The following is a 23458-nucleotide window of genomic DNA, read 5'->3' as shown; positions in this document are numbered from 1 at the left end:
TAATATGTATCAGAGCTCATGCAACGAAAACCAATATTAGAAAGTAGCTCTTTGGCTAGGACGCTTTATCGACTCCGTGTGGGTGTACTGTGATCGTATCAAATGCAACTTACGTCTCGATATTACCAATAACGGGGGATAAATCCAGTTTTACTATCAGATATAGGTTTATTGATACTTAAACTTACAAAGTTGGAAATATGCGACTACTTGCGTGTGCTGCAATTCTCCTAGCTAAAGGTATTAAGCGACATTTAAAGGTAATTTAAATGTCGCTAGTAATTAGTAGTGTTGGCCTAGTGGCTTCAGCGTGCGACTCTCATCCTCAGGTCTTCGGTTGTGCACCAATGGACTTTCTTTCTATGTGCGCATTTAACATGAACGGTGAAGGAAAACCAATAAAACGTGCTATTATTATTATAACAAATATTAAATGTAAAATAAACAATGCGACTCGGTTAGCATGAAACTTAATTAGACATAAAATAAGCGAAATGAGTACGCAAAAACAAAGTAGGAGATTAAAAATAAAACTGAAATGCAATAAAGGCACAAAGCCTTTGTTCCTAGATTCAAGAACGTCGTGAACAAGCTGATATAACCAGAGAGCGGAATTACCTGGTATTTTCATCTTCAAACAATATATATATATATATATATATATGGAGTATTTAGACCATATCTTTGACAACAATTACGAGTATAAATAATTTTACTCATTAGTATGACTATATATCCCATTTAAATTATTATTATTATGTATGTTAAAAATATTGTATATACTGTATATGTGTGTTTTCGATATTGTAAATAACCTTAATTTGAGTCTTAAATAATAATTTCTATTATTAATATTGTAAAAATGTATCAGTTAATTAATTTGGCTAATATCAACTTGGAATGTAATTAATACAAACACTACCTTATATTGTACTCGTATATAATTTCTTTGATTATTAATAACACATTTCAGTATAACTACAAATTTTGAATTTTTAAAAACGGGAGATATTCTTATGTAAAGTGTTTATTATAAGTTCCATTCGATTTCGAACTCACTACCTCAATGATAAGAATCATATGCTTATCAACTCAGAGATGTTATAATAAACTTAAAGTTTTTTGGTCCAGGATATTCCATTTAAATAAATACAAGACCTCATTAGAGACAATAGTATCTCTTGTTGCGGATTCATTTAAACATTTTCAGTGCAAATGTGGGTTTTATGAATTTCATTGTTGCGTTAATAATCCGAGAATTTTTATTCACAAAAAGATGAACAAATGAAATTTTTCATGTTTGTAGAACAATGTGAGTAAACAAATGTTTAAGAGAAATATTGTAATTAACGTATTTTCTCGATAAAATCTCAGTTAACTCAAGATCAGTTCAGAGGAGTTCGGGTTATCTGCAGCTGTCAAGGCAGAATCCAAAATTCCACCCGTATCACCTCGACGTTTCTTAAGGCAGTTTTTGCCGCACACCATCAATATGTGGAACCAGCTGCTCACTGAAGTATTTACGAACTAATTCGACTTAGGGTCATTCAAGAAAATCGGCAACGTACTTGCGAACCTTCTGGTAATGTGAGTGTCCATTGGCGGCGGTATCACTTATCATCAGGTGAGCCCGTTTACCCCGTCACATTAAAAAATCTATATTTGTATTACACAAATGAACAACAGGTCTATATGTCTTATAAAGTTTTGCACTTCATGCTTCTATTAGTAGTATCTAGTTTCATTTTTTTCTCTCAGGGGTTGACTGGAAGAGATCGCACGAAAGCGATAAGTCCGCTATTAGCCGTCCTCTATTTGTATTACGCAACGAAGTGTTAGTAAATAAATACATATTTTTTAACTATAGAATAATTTATGAAGAGGCTTGCAATATTTTCTGAGAGTATCATCAGCAATTTGCTAGAATGTAATACAATCAGAATGTTGTTAGATAATTGAATAAAACTGCTGGTAGATAATTGTATTACTTTTATACGTAGGCTATCCCTGTACCTAATTGTAACTTGTTTGTAATATAATTTTCTCGATTTCTACTATTTCCTACGTATGTTTGTAGCATCGGGAATGGGGCAGACTATGAGTTGTGCTTGAGCTAGTATCAAATTGCTATTGCTATCGTCAGCCTCTGAAGCCTACCAAACCGAAATACTCATAGTTTTCGCCCCAGAGTTTCGTAGGTTTCATCACATTGACGCAATAGGGTGTGGTGCGAAACATATTTAGTCCCGGTGTTAACTGTATAATAAAACTGATTTAAATAACTAACTCGTGATCTACAAATTAGGTAAAGATTCTGATTATTTATTAATGTGTTAAGAGAAGATGCAGAGAAGGCCCAGCCCTGCTATTCTGTAACTCACTTCACGAACTCACTCAGCGGTTTTCGCATCGGCGGTCGCTCACAAATCAGTCGTGAAGCAGTCATTTTATGATTTGGCATTCTGAAAAGGTGGGAGCTTGTACTTTATTGTTTATCAGAATGCCAAATCATAAAATGACTGCTTCACGACTGATTTGAGAGAGACCGCCGATGCGAAAACCGCTGTGTGAGTTCGTGAAGTGAGTTACAGAATCGCAGGGCTGGACAGAATTCAGAAGAACAAAGTGCTTATGAAGGTAAAGAAAAGGAAACTTGAGCATTTCGGACACGTTTTACGTAACTGCAAAAAATACGAGCTCAACTAATCATACAAGGCAAAGTGGCAGGTAGGAGGAGACCTGGCCGCAGACGCACGTCCTGGTTGAAAAACTTAAGACAATGGTTTGGTCAAAGCACCAAGAAGCGCGGCATCCAAAAAAAACTAGCCATGATGATCGCCAACCTTCGAGATGACACTATAAGAAGAAGAAGAGAAGGTCCAAAAAGGATTAAAGCGCCAACGGATGTGTTAATAAAAAACGTTTTTAAATTCAGATTTATTAATCACACAGACCAACACGTGTTAAAGAAAAAAGGTTTGTAATCATACATGACGGGATATTCAACTTCTGGGAAATAAATTATGGGTTCCTTGCATTTGCAGGAGTCACATACGCCACAATCGCACTGGCTTTTCTGGACTTCACATTGGCAGATTTGGGTCTTGCAGGATTGGCAAGCTGGTACATTATATTGGATATTTGATGGGCATTCGATCAGGCTTACAGTTTTAGGGTTACATTGTAGAGTACAAGCTTCACGTCGAGGGCAGAACGCATTGATGTTCTGAAAGAAATAGTCTGGGGTTAGTCGGAGTTTGGTGTTGGGCTTCAACTAGTGAAACCATTGCCTCGGATGGACTAGTAAGTCGGTTATCATCAATTATAAAGTTATTTTATCCATGCCTCACACACGCCAAAGATTTAGTTTTAAAGTTTTTTTTTATATAGAACATTTGACGTTAAGTGATACCGCTATTGACACTCAATGACAGCCCAATGAGGGCTCGCGAGTGCATTGCCGGCCTTTTAAGAATTGTTAGACTCTTTTCTTCAAGGACCCTAAGAATCATCGGCAGCTGGTTCCACACATTGGTGTTTAGATTTTATAAGATTAGAATTAGAGACAAAATCACTGGTTTAAGGTTCGAAGGCAGGATCTTTCAGAATTTTATTTTGTTTGAAACAATATTCATGAAAAAGTATTAATCCCACTTATCAAAAAAAAAAACACCGAACAGTTGTTTCTTTTGAATACACGAAACTTTATGTATTCACTCCTTCCTCGTCTAAAATTCGAACTAGAATATTGTAACACAAAAATTTGAAATTCGAAGCCGCAAAAACCGCAAAGGTTTTAAAACAAGAGTGCTTTCAAAGTACTTACGTTGCACAAATATAAAATGAGAACAAACACAGCCTTCTTCATTTTTGCGCAATTATGAAAACAACGCGTTTGACCTATTTTTATTCATTTATATAGTTAATAGGTCTATTATTATCAGCCATTGAGAAATACTGTTTCGAAATGATTTAATTCTATTTGTGTAACAAATTTTAATACAATTAATTTATGCAGTCGTAGAAAATTAAGTATATATATATAATTATAATTATATATATGTTATTACGATAAAGGTCTGTACGACTTCAAGTCTTCGGCAAACGCGCTCTTCGCCGTATTCTTGGCATCTACTGCCCCGAGAAGATCTTAAACGAACAACTTGGGGAGCGCTGCCGAGATACCCCGATTAGCCAGCAGATGGACGCAAGTGGAAATGGATAGGCCATACACTCCGGGGAGAGTCCAATCATATCCCCAAGTAGGCGCTTGATTAGGTTCCAAGGAAAGCGTAAGCGTGGCCGCCCCAAGCAAACCTGGCGTCGTACAGTTGCAGATGAGGCGAAGAGTCAGTAGACACCCTCTGCCCCATCTAGGGGTTTTAGGACATTAAGTCAAGACACAGTATCGTTAAACAACCCGATAGATTACGATACTTCCTAGTCCGTCAATTGTATTAAAAATCATTGTGTTTCAACACAATCAGATATCGACGATAAAGCCAAATTCTACGCGACTACAAAAAATTAAATATGTGACATAAATATCGCTAACGAAGCGCGGAGACAGGGCGAGCCACTTGTTAAAAAATACCGTCGAAATATCACGTACTTTCATTGATAAACGCCTTATAAATTGTTATTGAAATAATTCGTCTTGCGAAACTTCTGCCACAATAGCGAATCGTTTGGAATTTTCGCTATTTGGAACTTTAAGATATTCAATAGATTGTAAGGTAATTGGTCCAGATGCTACCTGAGCCTTTATTGTAAGAATTGAGATATTTTATTATAAATTGTTAAATCGCTTTAGAAATACTTTATAGAGCGGTTTTAGTACGAATTAATGGTCCTACAACTTGCTTTCTAGAATACTGGAATTAACTTTTGACTCTGTACTAATCAGTGGCGCTACTAGCCTTTGTCTTGATTTCCATATTTTTATTTAATAAAATAAAATATGTTTATTGTGGAACATAAGATACAGGTGTGTGTGGTAAATGGTGTTATTTCACGTCATTAAATCATTAATCCCTACAAACCGGCAAAGAAGACCGAGAGTGTAGGCCGAGAGAAAAAGCCAGCGTAAAAAACTCTCGGTACTCTTTTAAAATAGCAAATCATCAAACAACACTTAATTTAAAACAAATATCGCAAATTAATTAGAAGTAGCCTGTCTAGCACTAGTCCCAGGCCCTTTTATAAATTAGATAATCGTTAATTTTATAGTAAGCCTTTTTAAGCTGTGTGTTCTTTAATAAATTTATTAAATTTATATTCTATTTACCCTCATGCGCCAGGTATTCTTATAGCATTATAATTTTGTAGCATATTTGTGGTGGCACCTTATCACGTTATAGAGAAAAATATCAATCAAAATCTCCAAAGAAACTGAAGCAGGTATGTTGCTTTGGGCTACGCAGCCGGTTTCTCGTGATCTTCAATATTAAGCCGTAAATGTTTACGTAGGCGCCATATAAAAATCCATAAAACGTGCGATATGTGAAGAAATATTTACTTTACTCATAAATAAATGTTATGGCACACAGTTTATAAAAACAATTCCACGTAAATATGATACACAGTTTTGAAAGGCGCTTTTAATGAAAAACAAATAATTTTAAATATATTTATTCAGCAATCTACATTTGAACATTTTTAAGCTGCGTGATATTTACAAATTGACTTAAATCGTAAGCTTTTGGTAAGCAATTAACAGTGTACAATTATTAATGAAGTATAAACTGTCCTAATAGTACTGAGATCGAAATTTTCCAATTTCTACAAATATTGGTGCTAATCCTGACTTAATAAAGTATTAATTAACAATCAAAATCAACAAATTAAAATGTTTAATGAATTTCAATCAAATTAGCACCATTCAATTTGTCTAGAAAGAGATAGCTATACTTTACACAATCGCCGTCTCTCTTATACTTAATGTTCGAAGTCCATGTTCAAGAATTTTGATAAAGCAAAATTCGTGAACATGTTTATCGCTAAAGAATTGGTGTTGATAATTTCACAATTTCTTATAAATAAAAGCAATGTTATTTAAATAAGAAATTTTCAACTTTTAGCTATACACAGTTTTTAACACACATATTTACAAGAAAAATAGTTTTTGAACAAAAGTTTTTGCCTTGGCACATTTTATCATTTATTGCTACTTTAGGGATGTAGCTTCGGTTGTTGGTTCAGAATTACTTGGTCGATGTTTAAAATAAAACTCCCTAATTACTTGTAGAGAAGAGGTGAAGATGGAATAGTGAATGATGAATGATATTTATTTACAAAACTGTGTACAATTATACTTAAAAATTATCCTACACTTACAACTAATATTGACATGTGGTGCCAAGATGCGGAGCGTTGATTGGTTGCGCAGGTACCAGAGTAGGCGATAAAAATGCGGCGCGGCAAAAAGTTGGCCTTTTTCTGCACGCAGCCGCCGAAGCGTACGAACGTGTTCATCTCAGAACACTTCGGTATCGTAGCCTTACGATAACGCTAAAAACTGTCCTTTTCAGGACAAATTACGTTTCTCGACTAAACGTCTAACAACTGTCCTTTTCAGGACAAATTATTCTTGTTTCACGACGAAAACGTTTGAAAACTGCCCTTGTCAGGGCATATTACCGTGTCTTACGACACGATGAAACTGTTCTTTTCAGAACACACGACCGTAACTATTCTGATATGTTCTTGTCTGAACACATCACTGTTTCAATACGACACGTTAATCAATCACCTACAGGATTCCCCCTCTAGCGAAGCGTACCGGCAGGCGTATAACGCGGCCTCGGCGAGTTGTCCTTGTAGGTATTGAGTTGTTCCCAATGTCTTGTTGTTTCAGGTCGTTGTCATTTTGATGTTTCAGGTTGTTATCGTTTTGATGTTTCAGGTTGTTGTCGTTTTGATGTTTCAGGCTGTTATCGTTTTGATGTTTCAGGCTATTTGATGGTTTATGTAGTTCGCTCGCACTTGATGTGATTTGCTTGTTGCAGGTACTCGGTATTGTATCAGTGGGCACATCTGGCTCGGCAATTGTGTAGGCGGGTTTGAGTCTGTCAATAGAGATGTTTGTTTCACGGTTAGGTAACTGCAGCGTGAATATCTTGCTGTCTCGTTTTAGCACGCGATAGGGTCCGTCGTAGGGTGCTTGTAATGGCTTCTTTACGGCGTCTATGCGTACGAATACGTATTCACATGTCTGCAGGTCGCGGTGTACGAATATATGTTTTGTGTTGCTGTGTGGTTGGTTAGGCATTGGTTGCAAGTTACGAATTGCGTCGCGCAGCTGATCGATGTAGGCAGAGTCCATAATGACGTTATCGCGGGTCGTTGATAAGAAATCACCGGGTAAGCGTATGTTGCATCCGTAGGTAAGTTGGGCGGCGCTTACGCCGGTGTCACTTCGCATAGCAGCGCGTAATCCGAGTAGGACGGTTGGTAGCTCGTTAATCCAGCTTCTTGCGGTCTGTAATCTTGCCTTCAATGCGGCCTTAAGGACACGGTGCCATCGTTCGATGATACCGTTACATTGTGCGTGGTATGATGTTGTACGCGTTTTTTCAATTCCGAGTAAGCGAGAAAGAGATGCAAATACTCTGCTTTCGAATTGTCGTCCTTGGTCCGTTGTTATTGTAGCAGGGCAACCGAAACGGGAAATCCAACCTTCGTATAATGCTTTGGCGACGTCTTCAGCTGTTATTTCGCATAATGGGTATGCTTCGGGCCATCTCGTCGCTCTGTCGATCATTGTCACTAGGTATCGATGACCGGTGGCCGCTGTAGGTAGCGGACCAACGATATCGATGTGCACGTGTTCGAATCGTTCGGTTGGTGAAAATATTGATAATGGACTTGTTGTATGGCGTTGTATTTTAGCGCGCTGACACTGTAGGCATACTTTTGCCCACTTGCCGACATCTGCGTTCATTGAGGGCCAAAAGTAGCGTTGCGTAATTAATTTCCTCGTGGTCTTTATTCCAGGGTGGCTAACGTTATGTACTGCGTCGAATGCGGTACGTCGGTATTCTTCAGGTAGGTACGGACGTATGTATGAGGTTGAAGTTTCGCAGAGTAATTTAATGTTTGACGCGGGCAGGTTTACTTCTTTGAAAGATAAGTTGTTCTGTAAACCGAGTGCTTTAATGTTATCGCTGTCGCGCTCTTGAGCTTTTGCAAGTAAATTGTAGTCGATCGGCGATGGACATGTGATTGCGTCGATGCGTGATAATGCGTCTGCGGCTGCATTTTGAGACCCACTGACGTGTCGTATATCAGTGGTAAATTCGCTTATATAAAGTAACTGTCGGGTGCGTCTCGGTGATTCGCTGTTTGTATTTGATTTGGTAGGCGCGGTTGAGGTCAAGTGTGGAGAAAATTTTCTTCCCTGCGAGTTGGTAAGTGAAATCACGTATGCGTGGTATGGGATACCGATCGGGCTTGGTTATGGCGTTGAGCCTTCGGTAATCGCCACACACGCGTAACTCTCCACTCTTCTTAGGCACGACGTGAAGAGGTGATGCCCAAGGGCTTTTGCTTGGTCTGCATAACCCTTGATTTATCATGTTCTGAAATTCTTTCCTGACCATTTCGTAGCGATGCGGCGCAATGGGGCGTGGCCTGCAGTGAAGAGGCGGTCCATTTGTTTCAATGAAGTGTTCGACGGAATGTTTAGGACTAAGCTTCATTGAAGTGAGTCTAGTTGTGCCTGGGAAATCTGCTAGTATGCTGTGGTAATTTTGCCTAATGTCTATACTGCGAACTGTAGGTATGCCCGCAGTACTGAGTTGAGCGTTAGTTACCAGCTGTGTCTTCCCGTCGATCAATCGTCGGTTTTTTACGTCGACAATGAGGTGGTGGTACTGTAAGAAATCTGCTCCCAGGATTGGCTTTGACACATCGGCTACGACGAATTTCCATGTGTATGGTCTTCGGAGGTTAAGATCGAGTGTGAGTGACTTCTCTCCGTATGTAGGAATTACAGTGTTGTTGGCGGCGTACAGTTGAAACGGCAGTGGTTTTTCGCGTGAGCCTTTTTTCTTTGGTAGCACGGAGATATTGGCTCCTGTGTCGACCAAAAAGGTAAGTTTCGTTACCCTGTCGGTAACGAAAAGGCGGTGTGATGATTCGGTAACGCCAGTTCCCGCCGCGGCCAGCGTTACTTTTAGTTTTCCGACTGGTTAATAGGCTTGACACTGCATGGTGGTGCGCATTTCTTCGCGTCCATACCGTAGCGTTGATGGTAGTAGCAGTACGGCATCGGAGATTTTTGTCGGCTTCGGTCTTCCATCTGCGACTCTCGTCGGTTTTCCTTGTAATGTGGAGATGCGTTCCGCGAGCGTGATAGGAAACGGTGGCGAGGGCGACGGTTGCGGTAGTTGTCGCAAGGTTGTGCTCGTAGCTCAGCAACTTCCGAAGACAATCTTCTTATTTCACCGATGAGTGTGTCGATGGTAGATTGTTGCGGATGAGGTGGTGGCACGCGGAGCGACAGTGAAATACCGGAGACTTCTTGGCTCGACGGTGTTGATGAAGTTAGACGCTCGGCACCGGAATTTTCTGTTGTCGACATCTTCAATTTTCTTGGTGTTCTTCTCGGGTTTGTTCTTCTCGGGGTTGTTCTTCTCGGGTTGTTCTTCTCGGGTTGTTCTTCTCGGGGTCACCACTTTAGGGATGTAGCTTCGGTTGTTGGTTCAGAATTACTTGGTCGATGTTTAAAATAAAACTCCCTAATTACTTGTAGAGAAGAGGTGAAGATGGAATAGTGAATGATGAATGATATTTATTTACAAAACTGTGTACAATTATACTTAAAAATTATCCTACACTTACAACTAATATTGACATGTGGTGCCAAGATGCGGAGCGTTGATTGGTTGCGCAGGTACCAGAGTAGGCGATAAAAATGCGGCGCGGCAAAAAGTTGGCCTTTTTCTGCACGCAGCCGCCGAAGCGTACGAACGTGTTCATCTCAGAACACTTCGGTATCGTAGCCTTACGATAACGCTAAAAACTGTCCTTTTCAGGACAAATTACGTTTCTCGACTAAACGTCTAACAACTGTCCTTTTCAGGACAAATTATTCTTGTTTCACGACGAAAACGTTTGAAAACTGCCCTTGTCAGGGCATATTACCGTGTCTTACGACACGATGAAACTGTTCTTTTCAGAACACACGACCGTAACTATTCTGATATGTTCTTGTCTGAACACATCACTGTTTCAATACGACACGTTAATCAATCACCTACACTACTATTAAGATTGGTAGCGACACTAGGTGAGCCATAAATACTATGTTTTATTAAAGTTCCTGGTTTTGATTAAGTAAATATTTCAGAAGGCTTCAGAGTGGAGACTTAACTAAGTATGACTTATAAATGTATTGAATTTGACGAACGGAAATCACGACTACATTTTTTTTTGTAAGATGCAATATTTGTATAATTGGCACAAATGAATAATATTTTTAAATAAAATTTTAATCACAGGAAACTGTTCAATTCCATCATTATATAATCAAAATAGCTTAATTTATAATACTATAATTCTCAAATCTAAGTTTATAAATGAAAGTTGTGATGTTTTTATTTTCTCATAATTTTAAATTTTATAAAAAATATAATTTATCGCCAGTACGGCAGTCTTTAGAGAAAAGTTTTTCTTGAAAGATTTATGTACTACGCCTTAGTTAAGTGGCTTCCATTACAAACAAGTAACTTTGACAAATTCAGCAAAGTTGACAGCTCGGATAAATTCGGAAGATTATTTCTAATTAATCAGCTTACACATTTGCGGGTACAACAATAATTTCTCAGTTCTACCGACATATATATTAGACTATGGATATTAATCTGATAAATCTTTGAGGATCGTATAAAATAAAGTTACCAAAATACATTCTTCAAACGTGAATTTAAATAGATCAGTCGTGCGAGAAATGCCCAATCTCAATATTAAGTTATTTTACAGTAGTAATAACATAGAAACTAACAGAGTGTCAAGAATAGCATTTGTAAATATGTATTTATAGTTTAGACAAGCTCATATCCAAATAACTATTAAAAGAATCTATAAGCAATAATCAAATTAGGAGATTTATTCTAACTCAATGTAAATGCGTCTAGGACAAGCGGACAACAGACTTCCTTTTAACATAATCAGCGAATGGGCGTACAACGAGATTCTTCAAGATTCACTATAGTCTGCAATCCGTGCACAATAGCCTTTATACCAAGCCTAATAAGGAACTTTATTCAAGCATAACTTTGAGCATGCTCCAGTGGAATATTCGACAATTTACTCCCCTTGTCCACCCAATTCTTTAACCTCCCCCTCAACTCTTCTAAGCTCTTTGATTTTGCCTTATTTATCCTCTTGTATTTCACATCTTTCGGTTTCGTTACATTCCTATGATTGGACATTACTCTGTTGTACGTAACTACATGCGTTGACTTAGGCTCTGGGTCTTCTTCGTCGGTTTCAGCATTGGAGACTTCTTCATCCGATTCATTTGCAGGCATCATCCTCTTTGGCACATAAGTGTAGGCCCAGGAATCCGAAGGCTTAGGTTTCTCCTTATCACTATCTATACTTTTAACCTCAGCAGTAAGAACTATACTTCTCATGCGGAAATTATCACGTCGTTGTGCAAGAAGACTGCCTTCTTTCGTCTTCTCTTCATCAGTTTTGTTCGCGTCTTTTAAATCTTTTTCTGTGCTGTTTTGAGCACTTAGAGCCTTTGTGGATTCGTTGTCTGCTTCTTCCTCAACACTGTAGACGGTTTCCAGAATTTCTGGCCGACGCAAAAAGCCGTTGGAACGCCTGGCGTTGTATTTTAGGTTTGGATCTATGGCATCTGAGATCGATCGAACGACGGTAACGCTGTCTGGGTTCATGGAACGGAACCTTGGAAGGTTTGAAATATTACAACAATCGGAATCAACGTCTTCCATTATTACAGCGGAATCGGAATCGTTTAGGGAGTCAAAGTCTCCTGTGTTCGAATCAAGAAGCATGTCCCTAAAATCCGGAATGGGTTGCATGGTATCAATACCATTATCAAGAAGTTTAGCTTGAAGGGATTCGATGACTTTCTGCTGTTTCATGATGATGGTTTCACGAACAGCAAGCATATTGGTTATCTCTTTCTGCTTACGAACCAGACGAGATTCGAAGAGAAGAAGTTGGCCGGATAGCATTTTTAACTGCTCGGCTTTCTCTATTTGCAGACGATTGACTAGTTCCTCTTGAGTACGATGCGCTCGACGCCATGTTAATAGCTGATGCGCCTGCGCACGGTATTTCATACGAAGATCTCTGAAAAAAAAAAACATTGGTTTCAGTCTCGCTAAATCAAAATTTAAACTAAATATATATGAAGTATCTTAAGCAATATTAACATTACTTAATTATAAACGCGATACAAAAAATACATAATTCTTCAAGTAATTTATATTTCATTGCAAGTCCTGTTTTCTTTCACCTTTTGTGAGCAAAGTGAGTGAGCTAGTCGATGTTTGAAAAGTACGTATCCATACGTGGGAAAATGGAGGGAAAACATTACGCTACTATTCATGCTACACCTGAATAGAACCTAGGAAGAAAGGGCTTTTATATTAAATACAATCCACTTATATACAACGAATTATAAATACACTATTTTAATACAGTAACAATTTGATTTAAAAAAAAAAAGTTGTTGTTGGAAAATATATTATTAATAGAGACTGTAAGTTTTGGACACTTTCATTTGATTAGACTTAAATTACTTATTAGTAGATATTAATATTAGTATATTAATTAAATAATTGCTACTTTACAATAGAAAGATGGCTTCTGTAGTTGGAATTGAAAAAATAAATAGTAAATTTATAGCACAACAATACACAATTGTTTCAAAAAGGTTTAAAAACCGATGTATTTTAAGGATTGTTTTATTATTGTGGTTTAAAAAATAACGATGATACAACCATACCTGATGGTTCTCCTAGCTTCATCAAGGGTGTGGGCTTCCAACGGATCCGTTATGGAAGCCGCTAACGAAACATCCGGTTCCGTAGGACTGTTCAACGCCGACTCACTTCGGCTGAGGGCAAAAGAAAAATAACTGTTAAAAAAGAAACTAAATTTAAAAGACGTTCTATATTATGAACATTTTCGAATTAGTTTTAATTTATATAATTTGGCTCCACATTGATTTGACATGATAAGTAGCTGTCTCCAAGGCTACAAATTCAAATTCATTTATTCATTTAGGTAAGACAATGTACACTTATAAACGTTACTAAAGAAATTCATATTAAATGCTAAATGCTTCTAATTTTACAATTACTGCCAGTTCTCAACCAGGGCGTAGAACGAGAAGAACTGGCAATAAACTCTCCGCCACTCTTTTTAATCGCCAAGTGGTTTTCACACAATCTTTGTAGTAGACAGGATCACCTACACGTCTTAACATGAAACGCCTAACCACTTGACTTCAAGCGCCTTTTAACGAAAAGCAATGTTTACGTTAATTAGTAGAAACCCGGTTTAGTTAATTAGTACACGGCTGGCAAGTGATGGGGGTGATAAGGGATATCAAGCTCTGTAAAGTAAAGTAATTTACAATCTTAATTAGTGAACTAACTCAGAGTCGTTCTTTAAATTATATCTAATGCTAGATTAAAAATTATAATCGTTAAGGTGATACTCAGCTACGTAAATTAATTCTAAATGAATTTATGCTGAATTTTAATGCCTTCTTCAAAAACAATTTTAACAGATAAGAACCGGTCGTAAATGTTACGAGTCGTACTGTTGACTGCCTGCTATTATTAAGCATATTAATAACAATACTACAAATAATATAATTTGCTAACAAAATACACTTATTTTGAGTTAAAAAATATATATTTTCTTTAACGCAAGGCGTTACAGATTTGGTTTCAATGGAGTGTTTGTCACGCACTACGCCTATTTTATTACTATAAAAAGCCCAAAGCAAAAATTTATATAGAATACTAAAATTTTATAGCTGCGAACTTCGTTTCGCTTTAATATGTTTTTTTTTACTTAGCCCACCTTTTAGTAGCTACATACTAAAATAACAGAACATTTTTCTATGCCCCATAGAGATGGTTGTCACAAAAACCGAAGTACAAAATAAAACTAAATTTTTCATTTTTATTTTCAATTTATATCCTCAGAGTTTAAGTAATAAATAATAAAAAATACTCGCGGTCCAGTCGAGGTGTGCAATTAGTAACATTTTATTTACAAATAAAAAATAAGGGTTGATCGTAAAGGGGTGAAAATGTACGGTTGTATGTCTTTTTTAATGCCATATTATAAAAAAATGTATCAAAAAAATTGTTTTGGGGTGGGCACCTCATCACTTAGGGGGTTGAAAAATAGATAGTCGCCGATCCTCAGACTTACTGAATACGCATAAAAAATTTCATTAGAATCGGTCGAGCCGTTTCGTAGGAGTATGGGAACGAACATTGTGACACGAGAATTTTATATATTAGATATATATAAACATAACTACATAGCATTTTATAATAAATCAAAGCATTTCCATAGAATCGTATACGAAGACTGCTACCAAGAAAGCGCAATTTCTCCCGTCGTCTATTGTTTCTGACATTCAAATGAGGTCTGTCGGAAATTGAACCCACTTCGGAGAGTTATTGTTCATAGCATTCAAACTATTGTCTTATTTTTCATTTGCACGATGCTTTTAATTATTATTGCTTTCTTTTTTATACTTCATTGTTTATTAGTTATCAAAACAATAAAATATACAGTATTTACAAGTTTATTAACCTACATTGTAATAATAAAAATAATTAAAAATTAATAATACGAAAATTAAAACAAATTTACAAGTTTGGTCCCTGTGGCAGTGTACCTTTAAGGCTGGCAGTATGGGGTCACCGGTAGGATCTACCAGGCGCCAACTTAATCTTTAATTAGCGCCTGTGCATTTGAATCCCACGGGCCAAGAGTCCCTACTCAAATGGGAACAAAATCGATGGAGGAAAGACTCTTATATTTGAGCCGTTTATACTTTCCGCCTGCTCTGAGGCCGCCCCAGCTTTTTGCTTGTCTGAGGGAGGTGAGACGTGACGAACGTGTCCACATAAGTAGCATTCCATACCAAAGCCCACCCCATCTTCCAAAGGATCAACCCCATCCCATGTGGAACTCGGAAGAGGTCTTGTTTTGAGGATCATGACAGATACAGAAACGTAAGAAACACAAAGAAAGCTGTCGAGGTGGTTGTTGGTTCTCGTAAACCATTGTAAGACCCTGATTTTGATGAGGATGAATCAGAGATATCGGTGCAATCCAGTGGCGAGAACATAAAGGAATAGGCACTTAAATAATCTGAGAATTGATGCAGTTGCTTTAGAAATCAGGTAATACCAAATAATGCAAAGGAGCTGAGAGCTGCAGGTGAGGGACACAAAGCAGCTAGACGAGTTTCTTTTTCTACAAAATTACATAGAAGAAATTCTTCGCCTACAGTCTAAGTAGGTTCGTATGAAGGCGGGCTTGGAGAAATCTAACAAAGAAATAAAGGATATTATTATTCTGTGCGGAACCTCATTCCCCACGTAAATAAAGGTTAAGAAACAAAGTTTTCCTGAAGGACTGTACAGTAATCCCACTAGAACGCGGTAGACCCAGACCGCGTAGTAGGAGTATTCGCGTAAAACTGTTTTTTTGAACAATTCTAAAACTAGGAACAAATTAATTAAGTCATTTACTTTAATTTTATAACACAATCATTATAATCTTCCTACTACAGAAATATAACTTGAGAAATCTTCGCGGTATGTGAGGGACGGAAAGCACGTTTAATTGGAAGAAACAAAAAAAGACACCTCGAATATACTAAAAACATACAAGTCGTATAAAAGTAAAATTATTGGAGTTAGTCAAAAGCGAAAAGGAATCATATTCGCTCTTCTTAGGGCTATAATCCTTTGTACATGAATGCCTGGATTCTCTATGAACATGAAACACGGAACAATATTGTATGTAATATTCATAAAGGCAACGCTAAGTTGCCAGATATCTACAGCTTTTGATTGATCCAAGTCACGAGAGCAATTTCAATATAAAAGCATTTTTCTTTCACTATTGTAACTAAAACCATTTGTCTCTTTCTTTCAGACGTGTTTTCGTTGTTAAAAAAACCCATGCAGTACAACTTAGAAGAAAAGTTTGTTTCTTGTCTTAGAGAGTCTTAGAGAAACCTTAAAGTTGGATAAAAAAGGTTTTAGGATATTCTAAGGAGGTAAATGGTATCGACAATTCATATACAGTAAAATTGTTACAATTTTCCCTGAACGATAAATTCAAAAGTGTGGGTGACTTGTGTACCTACTTGATATTTTATTGTATATAATTTTTAGGCTTTAATTTTATTTATTAACACTACGCTGCAAGTAATACAGTACAGTTAAAATAATTTAATAAATAAGAGGGCAAGGGCTAGTAGCTGTCGAGCGATCTTTTCCAGGCAACCACTGTGAGAAAAAAAAACTGGAATTAGGTAAGGTGAGCGCAATAAGTGCAAAACTACATAAGACCTAGTTATATCCACAAAACTAATGGAACAAAGCAAAGCAATTTAAACATATGTTGGCATTAAAAGAAGAATATAAAACAGAACACATGAATCACGATAATTTCGTGATGGTTTGTACAGTAGTAGACAGCAGTAGACTTAAAGGAAGATAGAGAAAGAGCTAAGCGGATAGGAACGTGAACTAAATTCCATAGCGTCACTTCTGATACCTTAAAGGATTCGCCAAGTTTTAGGCTCTTAATAATTTGAAAACGTTTTGAGGTGAGAAGAAGTTTTAGGATTGAAAAGGATGGATTATAAGAGATGGAGAACGCGAGCATCACATCGCTGACAAATGGGTAACCAGCCTACAAAACGTAGAGATGTGGTCCAACTTTTTTCGACCGAATATTAAACGGATACAGGAATTTCGGAAACCATCCAGCTTGCTTCTTTTAAGCTTTTGTATTAAAAAAGTTAAGTTATTGTATTTTTCCTAGAGACAGATTCAAATTACCCGCCGATTTCTTATGACTTAAGTTAAAGCCCGTTATTCTGTGGAGCCATAACTCACCAACATCGTGCTCGGTGTGAAATAATAACTGTCTTATGTCTTATATAAATGCTCTTAGAATCTTAAGCCCGTATTACAAAAGGTGACTTAAGTAAATCTAAGTTTAATATTGGTTTCAGAAACTTTGAAGCAGTGTTGGCCTAGTGCCTTCAGCGTGCGACACTCATCCCGTAGGTTCGATCCCCGTGCACCAATGGACTTTCTTTCTATGGGCGTATTTAACATTCGCGCGAACGCTGAAGGGAAACATCGTGAGGAAACCTACATGTCTCAGGCACTGGAGGCTGATCACCTACTTGCCTATTAGATTGAAAAATGATCATTAAACGGATTCAGAAATCTGAGGCCCAAACCTAAGGAGATTGTAGCGCCACTGATTTTATTTATTTTTTCAGAAACGTTTAAAAAGTAAACATAAAAATAAATCAGTGGCGTCATTTTATGCCTAGGCCTGTTCTGTATCTAAGACAAGCCAATTCTCCACGATGTTCTCCTTCCTTCGAATGTTAACACACACAGAAAGACAGTCCATTGGTGCATAGCCGGGGATGGAGCTTACGACCTCAGGGATGAGAGTCGCACGCTGAAGCCACTAGGCCAACATTGCTCTTCAAAACGTAGACATTCTTTATGAAAATAATAATATCGATTCCGCACCGAAACAGACGACGTCGAATTTGTTTATAAGGTACCAACCGCTGTTTTATTTATTGTATAGGCAATATTATTAATTTTCCATCAAGAAAATTGTAGTCCGGCAACACACTTGCGTCTATAAATGAGTTTCCATGTACATTGAACATCAGATGAGCCTCCTGCCCGTTTGCCCCCTGTTCTATACAAAAAGCAAGAAGGTGATAAGCCTGTGGCTGACAAATAATTTTTGTTATCTAAACATGCCGGTTTTCTCACTATGGTTCTGTAGACACCTTTGATTTACGGCTTCAAAATGAACCTGAAACGCGCTAATGTTATTCCGGCTACCAAGGATATCCGATTTAACCACTAATAGGGCCTGGCAGTGGTTATACCTTTAGAAGAAAAGAGCACAACATAATTGCACCACATTTTAAGAAAAATCAGCTGGAGTCACCACGCCATGCTTTCTTCAATGTTGCTCTGAAAGCTGAAGTAATCAATAGGCTAACCCACGGCTATTATTACAGACTGAATAATTAAAAAATCGATCCCTTAACGGTTTGAGAACTGATGCAACTGACTTTAAACATCAGTTTGATTGTTGGATAAATGATTTCCAGCGCGTGTGTGTGTATGTTGATCCACAAATTTTGAGTTCAAAGTTTTGAGAGATGCATGCTCCCAAGAAGAGTGGTTTCTGAAACTAGGAGTGTAGAAGACAAGGTCATCTTGACGTATGCCAAGGCCTAAGCAACCTTCGCACAACTTAGGCCTGTATCGCAGTGACGGAAGGTATCAACCTCAAATCTATGCTAGTATATGCAGATCAAGCAACACAAGTGGAACTGTATAGGCAATACTGTCCGAAGAGATTTCAATCATATTCCGAAGCATCTTCATTGGAACCCGCAAACCTGGCAACGTACAGATGCAGATGCGGCAAAGAGAGCCGGAAAGACTTGGAGCGAGGAGGAGGCTCAATGCAGACGTTCTCTGCCCCATCTAGGGGTCATTGGACATTAAGCTATGCTTAAAGGAGAATTAAGAATATCCATAGCTCTAAATCACCTGCATCATGAGCACAAACCACACACACATTCACGTAAATACCGTCACTTTTACACCATCACACTACACAGCCAAAATAGTTTTTTATATATACTATGTATTCCATCTTCGGCTATAATATGTTTAGTTTAATTGTTTTTTGTTGTATATATAATTTATGTTACGTATTTTATTTGTATTATTTAAGTAGTCATTTATTTAATACATTATAAACGGATCAAACATATATTCTTACCGTTTCTTCCGGTTTTCACTGATAAAAGTCACAAGCGAACCCATCGATACACATATTAAATTAAACTGAAACAAAACCTCTTTCAACAACAATAAACGACTATGTGAGGGGACCCTCTTTTAAATTTTTAAGCCAGGAAGTGTTGTTGTCCTGCTCTAGCACGTACAATTAGATAGGGGCAGTGGTATGGAGGTTTAGTACAGCTAGCTGCAAAACTTACGGGGGCATTTTTAATGACATTAACTTTACCCAGAGACGATTAAAAGGGTTTTATTTCAGTCTTTTAAATACGTAAATTATAATTTAATAATGCCCATTTTTCTTTAAATCAACGCTGAACGTAACGTTATTTACGTCCAAATCCAAAATATTTGAGAAACAAAAAAGCATTTTTAAATATTCTATTTGAGTTTTATAGACATAATATGGAATAACCATACTATAATATGGCGCCGTAGAACAAGGTGGATAGACATAGATAGTTACAGGAAATTTGAAATATTTGCTGACTGTACACGACAGTTCCGGTCGAAGTAACACCGTCGCGACTAAGAACAGGTGGTGATCGAGTTCCGTTAACACATGGTAACAACTGTACGTTTAACCGACGTTAAAAAAAGTGGAATCAGAATTGGCTAAGTTTTCAATTTCAACCGATCGAACTATCCATATGCAGGATTAATGCTTGTACGGTAAAGAAAAAACATCGAGATAAAAGCTGCAAATTTCTCGTCTATAACGAAATATTACCACAAAAAAGAACTTGCAATAGCGACGAACAATAGGGGCGATCGGGCAGGAGGCCTGATGTTAGGATAGAATAGAATATACTCTCAATGGCAGAGGGCTAGCAAGTGCGTAGCCTGTTAAAAATTGGTATTCTATTTTGATGGAACTAAGTCGAATTGGTTCGGAAATACTTCAGTGGACAGCTGGTTTCACATAGTGCTGTGTTGTGTTGGTGCCCAGCAAAAACTGTCAAAAAAAATCTCAGTGGAACGACGGATGTCGAGGTGATATGGAATTTTGAATTCTGCCTCAACGTTCGATGAAACTGTTTTGTGTGTTATGTCATACAGTCCAAAATGTCAACATTAGAATTCGATCACAATCGAATTAGGTCTTCCAGAAAACAGCGTAGCATTGCATAAAAGGTCGGCAACACACCCCCTAGCCTCCAGTATTGCAGGTGTTGTCAGACGGGTGCCACTTAAGGACCTATCAGGTGGCCAAACTCCAAAAAAGTACATTGTTTCTTTCCATTTTTCGTCATCGTTTCTTGAAAAAATATATGGTGGAGTTGAGTAGTTAATGTATCCATTTGGAAAGATCGATACACGATTTAAATAACTTCGTTCGATATGATTTTGAAATTTACACGATATATTTTATCGCAAGCCAAGTAATCCATTTCAGAAAAGAATTGATAAAATTATATTTATGTGATGTTTTACATAACTAATTGTTATCACGGGCCGTCGCGCCTCAGTGCTCCAGCTCTCCACAGCGTACCGCAGTCCATCCCGAGACACTGACACAGCAATTTGTCCTGGGATAGGGCCTTAATTCAAAGTGACCTTGTTTACCTCCTGCCTATCATCGCTATCACTATTTAGAAGTTACGTACATCTTTTATTACATTTACCACTTCCACACTCATCTTCGAACACTTAAATCGGCAATAAGGATATCAAGCAATCTCTTCCAGGCAAACAAATATATAAAAATAAATAACTAAATCAGAAATAAATAAATCAGTGCAGATTTACGAATATGTTTCATGATAAACTGTTATAATATTGTCGACTTTTTGGGTCCAAGGCAAGCCGGTTTTCTCGCGATGTTTTCCTTCACCGTTCGAGCGAATATTAATTGCGCACATAGATAGAAAGTACAGTGGTGCACAGCCAGGGATCGAACCTACGACCACAGGAATGATTCGTGCGACTGCACACTGAAGCCACTAGGCCAACACAGCAAGGAAAAGTTTCTCGGTTAGGAAATGTCAATTAAAAAACGAATTCTAGAAGTATGGAATGTATTTAACTTCCCCCGGAAGCTGGGAAGAGTGTATTAGAAGCCTTAATACTGTATTCCGGTTCTATAATTTAAACCGGAAATTCACCTGCATGAAACTGTTTCAAGTTTAAGCCAGCATTGGTCGCGTTGAAATACGATTAGTTTTTTTTTTTACTTACTTCGTTATACTACAGCTAACATAAAACTATATATAACAAAAAACTATTATAGTAAAGATATAGCTGTTAACGTAAAATTGTAAACACCGTTAGATTGTACTACACTAACTTAGTTATCATTCAAACTTCTTTGGTCAATTACAGATTAATTTTATTTTCCAACAATTTCATATAACTACCGAATAATAATACGTTAAATTGTAAGCAGTTCGTTGAGGTTCACAATCTTTCGACAGTTTATAATCTCGCGAGATAGATTACAATCTAACGGTGTTTACAATTTTACGGTGACATAGCCAAAGATGGAATACATGATAAAAAAAGTTCAAATAAAGGAAAAGGCTGTCTTGTCTGAGGGTGTGAAAGTGAGAGTACGTAAGTGGGGTGAGCTCATGATGCAGGTGTTTTAGCGTTATGGACATTCTTAATACTCCTTTTAAATGCCGCGATAGCTTAAACAAGTCAAGGCTAAAATATTGTATGTCCGGGCTGCGCGATACAAAGCTAAGTATTTCGCAAGTGAATGTGTGCATTACACGAGTACTTCACATTGATATAAAATTTAATGAGTTTTTGTAATTCAATAGCGTTGTTCCATAGTGACCGTAATTTTTTGATGCCAGTTCCATATAGTTCTCTCCGTAATGCTGATGTCGCAACCTTGGAAACGAGTATCAAACTGCACATTATAGTACTGAGATATTGATCAGATTGAAAATTCTTCAGCCGCGCTCCCCACTTTTGAAGGTCGTGATAGTGACGCCGCACAACATCATCCACTCCTCCCTCTCTCGGCAAGCCTCTACGGCTGGGTCTAAGACCTGTTAGAGCCTTTACTTGATTGGTCCAGCAAGTAGGGGATTGGCTTCGAGGTCTGGTGCCCTCCACTCAGCCAAGAAAACTTATATTATTTAGTAAGTAAATTTGAAGGAAATATTTGTTGTATAGGAACACCACTAGCTCTAACTTCACCTGCTCTATATTCACACTTCAATACAACTTTTGGGAAGCTTAAAATTTCATTCCCTCAAGCCTTTTCTGTAGGGTTACCATTATTTAAGATTTTTTTATAGCCTGTTCTATTCTTCTGTTGGGCAAACGGGCAGGAGGCTCACCTGATCTTAAGTAATACCCATGGACACTCTCAATGCTAGAGGGATCGCGAGTGCGTTGCCGGCCTTCGAAGGGTAAACAACGAGCATATTAGCCTTGTTTACTCTATTCTCTGCCAGAATAATACCGGCTATAGTTTTGTTTCTGTGTTAGCACATAGTCGTATGCACGAAAACGGCAAATCCCAACGAAAATTATCTAATTTCAACAAAGATAACATACTAGCCTATAAAAAACAAAAAAAATAGCTTAAAACAAAGGGTTGTAGCGCCCACTATTAAAAGCTTAACATATACTTTTACAAATATCATACGATAATGTTCCTCACATCAAAACCAACTATGCAAAATCTCAGTTTTATATCGCGCAGCCCGGAAATACAACATTTAAGCGTTACTTCTTTAAGCTATCGCGGAATATGCCAACCAATAGGACAACCGAATTAGATATTACGTACTTAATAATTTTTATTTATGTTTATTTTAACCTTGTTGTATATATTATGTATTTCATTTATGGCTATATCTTAATTATAATTGTTATATATAATTTATGTTAGCTGTAGGTTTACAAAATAAACAAATACTAGAATGTTAGTAAATTATGGTCACCCAGCGAAATAAATTATGTAGCGTCTGCAAAGCTGCGGATAAGCGGGGACACCTTTTTGCCGCAAGGACGTTTGTTAAAGCAAAAACTATTTCAGGGCTGACACGAAAAAGCTATTGTCAAGACAGTTTTTGAAACTAGCTGTCTTTCTAGGTAATATAATTTATATTGCAAATCCTTACTACTTCAATAGAAGAGCGTACTCATGCAGGCATGCCTTTCGGTCCCATAGAAAACCCATCTGGGTGATACGCGTAAAAGAAGGTTGGAGACTGATTTTGTAACCCTCCTGGTGTTGAAGGTGTTCCGATAGCCGGCAAAGCAGCAGGCGGGCCTCCTGTCCCATTAAAAACTGATCTGGGTCATTAAGTCAAAAACAAAAGTGCGTGCGTACAAAGTACACATGTCAGAAGTGAAACTTCTTTGTAAATTAATTATTGAGTAAT

General features: G+C 37.5%; 1 protein-coding gene and 1 long non-coding RNA gene across 3 annotated transcripts in view; both read right to left on the bottom strand.

Moving 5' to 3' along the window:
• Nucleotides 1-3086: 3086 nt before the first annotated feature.
• Nucleotides 3087-3950, bottom strand: LOC125063766. The gene is made up of 2 exons (XR_007119563.1): nt 3827-3950; nt 3087-3226 (listed from the first exon to the last, which is right to left on the bottom strand). It is a non-coding gene; the product is annotated as an uncharacterized LOC125063766 (long non-coding RNA).
• Nucleotides 3951-10269: 6319 nt separating this feature from the next.
• LOC125063396 overlaps nt 10270-23458 on the bottom strand; it is a 97130-nt gene continuing 83941 nt past the window's right edge. Inside the window, exons 1-3 of one of the 2 annotated variants that reach the window (XM_047669814.1) lie at nt 19093-19180; nt 12989-13099; nt 10270-12330 (exon numbers count right to left, since the gene is read on the bottom strand). In XM_047669814.1, the coding sequence (XP_047525770.1) occupies nt 11268-12330; nt 12989-13099; nt 19093-19136 (1218 nt within the window). In that variant the 5' untranslated portion in view covers nt 19137-19180 and the 3' untranslated portion in view covers nt 10270-11267. Of the gene's footprint in view, nt 12331-12988; nt 13100-19092; nt 19181-23458 lie in introns of those variants that run through there. The other variant, XM_047669815.1, reaches the window with a different exon arrangement.

The sequence above is a fragment of the Pieris napi genome, chromosome 3, assembly GCF_905475465.1.
Source record: "Pieris napi chromosome 3, ilPieNapi1.2, whole genome shotgun sequence".
Classification (NCBI taxonomy): Eukaryota; Metazoa; Arthropoda; class Insecta; order Lepidoptera; family Pieridae; genus Pieris; species Pieris napi.
This window is presented reverse-complemented; position numbering and strand designations above follow the sequence as displayed.